At 43.7% G+C, this 5,913-nt stretch overlaps 1 protein-coding gene across 1 annotated transcript; it reads left to right on the top strand.

Moving 5' to 3' along the window:
* Positions 1–3,060: 3,060 nt before the first annotated feature.
* On the top strand, positions 3,061–5,307 carry LOC108812568 (9-cis-epoxycarotenoid dioxygenase NCED3, chloroplastic). The gene has a single exon (XM_018584857.2). It carries the CDS (start codon positions 3,194–3,196, stop codon positions 4,985–4,987), a length of 1,794 nt encoding a protein of 597 aa, XP_018440359.1. The 5' UTR covers positions 3,061–3,193; the 3' UTR covers positions 4,988–5,307.
* The last annotated feature ends 606 nt before the right edge of the window (positions 5,308–5,913 follow it).

The following is a 5,913-nucleotide window of genomic DNA, read 5'->3' as shown; positions in this document are numbered from 1 at the left end:
GGTTCATTACCTATAAGGTATCTTGGGTTGCCACTAATGCACAAGAAGCTCCGGATCACTGACTACAGACCTCTGCTTGATAAGTTAAATGCATGTTTCACTGCTTGGTCTACTAAGGCCCTTTCTTATGCAGGAAGGAAACAGCTCATGTCCTCTGTCATCTACGGCTCCATAAACTTCTGGACCTCAACATTTTTATTACCAAAAGGGTGTTTGAAGCAAATCCAAACTCTCTGTACGAAGTTTCTGTGGAGTGGCAAGATTACCAGTAATGCCAATGTCAAAATTGCTTGGACTACAGTTTGCCTTCCTAAACGGGAAGGAGGGTTAGGTCTGCGTGATTTTGGTTTGTGGAACAAAACTCTGTGTCTAAAGTTGATTTGGAGGCTTTTTGATAGTGTTGACTCGCTCTGGGCTGATTGGATAAAATAAAACAGGATGGCTGGTAGGAATTTTTGGGAAATTGAGGAGGAGAAAGAAAGTTTTTGGACATGGTGCAGTATGTTAAAACTGCGACTCTCGCTGCTCTGTTTCTAAGGGCCGAACTGGGCAACGGAACCACCATCAGCTTCTGGTGGGATCACTGGACACCCTTGGGACCTCTAATTAAACTATTTGGTCTGAGAGGTCCGCTTGAGCTATCTGTCCCGTTAAATGCAGTGGTCTCAGATGTTTATGTGGACGAGGGCTGGCAGCTTCGGGGAGCACGCTCTCCAGCTGCTGAGGAGCTCTAATTTCATCTCACCACTATCACCTTGCCCCCGCCTTCTCAAGATTCATCAAACGCAGACACCTACTTCTGGGAGATAGAAGGGTCAAAGGCAAAAGGTTTCCCAACTAAGGAGACTTGGGAGGTAATCCGCCCACGTGAGCAACTAAAAGACTGCGCGTCTTCTGTCTGGTTTAAAGGTGCTGTTCCACGACAATCTTTTACTCACTGGGTAACTCAGTATGATCGGCTCTCCACAAGGGAAAGGTTGGCGAGTTGGGGCTTAGAGGTCCCTTTATGCTGCTGCCTCTGTAATTCAATGATTGAGAACAAAGATCATATCTTCCTGAGATGCACTTGGTCAGAGGAACTCTGGAATATGGTTCTGCGAAGGTTAGGCCTAAGTCAATTGGCTTTTCACACATGGACAGCATTCTCGGAATGGCTAAAATTAAGGATCCCTCACTGCTCTAGGCTCCTCAAATGTCTTGTCTCCCAAGCAACAATCTACAACACCTGGGTCTCAAGGAACATAAGATTACACGACAACAACAACTCAACGCCAGCCCAAGTGTTCAAGATCATTGACCGCCAAGTCCGTGATACCATTCTAGGACACCGGCAACAACGGAAATTCAGCGACCTAATGCAACATTGGCTCGCTTTTGAGTAAAACCCACTGCCACTTCCATTCATGTTGGAAGTTCTTCTCCTAGACTGAGCCCTGTTTTTATTATTTTTGCCAGGGAAAATTCTAGTTTGTTTAAAAAACTATTGTATCTTTACAATCCCGCTTCATTAATATGAAAATTCACATTTGGGCAAAAAAAAAAACATAGAGAGAGATAGATAGACAGAAGACACGATGAGTTGTGATATCTTTCTTTTCCTTTATTGAAATAGTATTTTGTAAGTCTTACGTATGTAGTTAACAGATTAATATGTGAAAGGATTAAGCTAAATCAACTTATCATCAATTAGTTTAAAATTGTTCTTCCCATTTGTCTATGTTTTTTTTATAACTTGGAAATATCCAATATACCGAGATCCAACCGATTAATTCTTTGAGGACTTGACTACCGGCGCCAGCCAGACCCACTTGTTTGCAAGAGGAATTAAATGCTAGTTGGTCAGCAAAGAAACGAAGGGGTCATGTCGCCTGGCCATATGGATGGTTAAACCCGAATTGACGTGTATTCGAATCCAGATTCTTTAAAGATATTTGGGACGTCATGTGTCACCCGACCACACCCATATGGTTCACTTTTCTACGTTGAGCGTGAATGATATATTAACTAACGAATTAAAATTTCACATTAGTAATTAAAATTTCATGCTAGGTTTGAATTAAACGTTTTTTCTTTACTAAGACTATCTCTAATGGTTTACTCTAAAAAAACTCTATAATAGAGTTGAAGTTTTCTCAAATGATACTATATTTTAGAGTAAAAATAGAGAGACGAATAAAAAAAATAAACTACTCTGTATTTAAAATAAACGTATTTTCATTCTATTATAGAATAAAAAATAAAATATCATTAAAACATTTTTACTCTACACTCTATTCTGTAGTGAAAAATAGAGTGATATTGGATATGCTCTAATTAGTTTAGATCCTCGGCAATTACAAATTCAAGTTGGTTAAGTTACATAATGATAACACAGTTAGATTTTAAATGAGATCATCATCGGAAGGTTTGTTGCTTGTGTTATCACATTCAATAGCAGTGGAAAATTTATATGATATGCCTGGATTTACTAGTACAAATAGTGAACGCTTGAGTCAAGCCCAAAGCACTCCAACAAGACCGTGTCATACAAAGAAACATATAATGTAATAAAGATTAGAGATATTTGCATGTGGAAATGAATAGGGCATGTTGGAATTCTCAAACAAGAAGCCCTCGAGTCACGACATAAGCCAAGTTGGTAATTGTAGCTAAAGAAACATCATTTTACCAATAAATGCAAATGAAATTTTATAATTTTATGCACACTAAATGTTTTTATAAGGGAAATGTCGTGTTGAAGAGGATAAATTTCAATAGATAATCTGCACTGAGATATGTTATGTTCAAGTTGCCAAAGACTTGTTAACACAAACATAGAAACAGAAGAAAGACACAAACAAGACAAAGGGAGTTAAAGTTTGAAGTGGATGCATTTGTCCAAGTGTGAAAGGTCTCAACTTTGAACCATATTACTCTGTTTTTTCTGTTTGTTCCCAAAATACCCTTTTTCTCTTAACACCCACTCACTCCATCCCTCTCTCCCTGTCACTGATTCAACACGTGGCCACCCAGATGGAACCCACCATTCCCTTCCCGGTTTATATAACCCCTCAACACTTCATCGCTCTCAAACCAACTCTCTCTTCCCTTCTCCACTTCAACAACAAATTAAAAAAGAAACAGAGACTTTTACGATCTCACAACAGAACGACCACTTTTAAAGCACTAATACTGATCAAAGCATACTTAAAAAATGGCTTCTTTCACGGCGAATACGGCGGTTTCTCGGAGATGGGTCGGTGGTAATCATACTCAGTCGTCATTATCATCTTCTCAAAGCTCCTTGAGTTATTCTTGCTCTATGCCTATGACAAGTCGCGCCCAACGAAAGCTCAATGTTTCTTCTGCGCTTCACACTCCTCCTGCTCTTCTCTTCTCCAAGCAGTCCTCAACCTCTCCCGCCATTGCTGTCAACCCCAAAGCCAAAGACTCCGACACTAAACAGATGAACATGTTCCAGAGAGCGGCGGCGGCGGCGCTGGACGCGGCGGAGGGCTTCCTCGTGAGCCACGAGCGACACCACCCGCTTCCTAAAACCGCCGATCCTAGTGTTCAGATCGCCGGAAACTTCGCTCCGGTGAACGAACAGCCCGTCCGGCGTAATCTCCCGGTGGTCGGGAAAATACCGGATTCCATCAAAGGAGTGTACGTGCGCAACGGAGCCAACCCGCTTCACGAGCCGGTGACCGGTCACCACTTCTTCGACGGGGACGGGATGGTTCACGCCGTCAAATTCGAAGACGGTTCAGCTAGCTACGCCTGCCGGTTTACTCAGACAAACCGGTTTATCCAGGAGCGTAAATTGGGTCGACCGGTTTTCCCCAAAGCCATCGGCGAGCTTCACGGTCACACCGGTATCGCTCGTCTCATGCTATTCTACGCCAGAGCCGCAGCCGGTTTAGTCGATCCAACACACGGAACCGGAGTAGCTAACGCCGGTTTAGTCTATTTCAACAACCGGTTATTAGCCATGTCGGAGGACGATTTACCATACCAAGTCCGTATCACTCCAAGCGGAGACTTAAAAACCGTTGGCCGTTACGATTTCGACGGGCAGTTACAATCCACAATGATCGCCCACCCGAAAGTCGACCCGGAATCCGGAGAGCTTTTCGCTCTAAGCTACGACGTCGTTTCGAAGCCTTACCTGAAGTACTTCCGATTCTCACCCGACGGGACAAAATCACCGGACGTCGAGATCAACCTCGAGCAACCGACGATGATGCACGACTTCGCGATCACGGAGAACTTCGTCGTCATCCCGGACCAGCAAGTCGTGTTCAAGCTCCCGGAGATGATCCGCGGCGGCTCTCCGGTGGTCTACGACAAGGACAAAGTCGCGAGATTCGGAGTCCTCGACAAGTACGCCGGAGACTCGTCGGGGATCAGGTGGATCGAGGCGCCGGGATGCTTCTGCTTCCACCTCTGGAACGCCTGGGAGGAGCCGGAGACGGAGGAGGTCGTCGTGATCGGCTCCTGCATGACTCCGCCGGACTCGATTTTCAACGAGTCCGACGAGAGTCTAAGGAGCGTCCTCTCCGAGATTCGCCTCAATCTCAGAACCGGAGAGTCCACTCGCCGTCCGATCATCTCCCACGGAGAGGAGCAAGTCAACCTCGAGGCGGGGATGGTGAACCGGAACATGCTCGGCCGTAAAACGCGGTACGCTTACCTCGCGTTAGCCGAGCCGTGGCCTAAGGTCTCCGGCTTCGCGAAAGTCGACCTCTTCACCGGGGAAGTCGAGAAGCATCTCTACGGGGACGACCGTTACGGTGGAGAGCCTCTGTTTCTCCCGGGGGAGGGAGGAGGTGAAGACGACGGTTACATCCTCTGTTTCGTTCATGATGAGATGACGTGGAAGTCTGAGTTGCAGGTAGTTAACGCCGTTAGCTTGGAGGTTGAAGCGACGGTTAAGCTTCCGTCAAGGGTTCCGTATGGGTTTCACGGCACATTCATCGGGGCTAGTGACTTGGCGAATCAGGTGTGAGTGTTATGTGTAAATACACACGAATGCATAGTACGTGAGCTTCTAGAAGAGAGAGGGATATTACCAGTGGGATGCTGTGCATATACGTCCCCGGAATCACCTCCTCTTGTGTTTTTTTTCCTTTAATTTGGGGGTGCGGTTTGTTAGTCCCCTGTTTTAGGGGGTCAATGTAGAAATATGAAAGATTTTGAGGGTCCAGCTTGTAGCTTTTGGGCTGTAGGGTAGCCGTTCGAGCTCAGCTGGTTTCTGTTATTCTTTCAGTTTGTTGTTCATAGTGAGAAGTATATATTATAGTTGTATTAAACTAAAAGTTATGTTTATATATGTATGTCTCTAAACAACATAAGATTCGACTTCAAATACCTGCCCCCTTTTTGTATATGATTTTTATTTTATTTTAGTTACATTACATCCCTTTTTACTTATGGAAATGTTTTATGGTTTGTGCCACCATCATTCATCAAATGTTTTTTATTGGTAAACACCCTATATTTAATGATAAAAATTTTAAAATGGACAAATGATAGAGAGACAAGACTCGAGTAAACTTTTGGACTGAAAAATAAGTCAATAACCAAATCACACGCTGTATAAATTTAGTTAGTCAATTTTCGGTGTATGCATGGAAGAGATCAATCATCAAAGTCAATTTCAGTCAATTTCCGAAATAGAAACTAACGAGTGTAGTTAACCCACGTCAAAAAGAGTAAGTATGCAATTTGAATATGACTTATTTTTATTTGAAGATTAAAGGGCGTTTAGTAACCGGTCGTTGTCATAAACCTATATCTAAAAACATATTGTTATTTTGGTAAGCAGAACCGTAAACATTGGTCCTTGGATATGTAATGTGAGTGGTGGGTGGCAACACAGTGGAGAGACCAATCAAAACTAGTGGGATTGTGACGAAATTAACGGCATTATTC

The sequence above is a fragment of the Raphanus sativus genome, chromosome 6 (genome assembly GCF_000801105.2).
Source record: "Raphanus sativus cultivar WK10039 chromosome 6, ASM80110v3, whole genome shotgun sequence".
NCBI classification, from domain to species: Eukaryota; Viridiplantae; Streptophyta; class Magnoliopsida; order Brassicales; family Brassicaceae; genus Raphanus; species Raphanus sativus.
The sequence above is the reverse complement of the archived record's forward strand: the minus strand, read 5'-3'. Positions and strand labels throughout refer to the sequence as shown.

Excerpts from the sequence above, each read along its gene's own strand:
- LOC108812568 (XM_018584857.2), top strand. The coding sequence starts at position 3,194 with ATGGCTTCTTTCACGGCGAATACGGCGGTTTCTCGGAGATGGGTCGGT.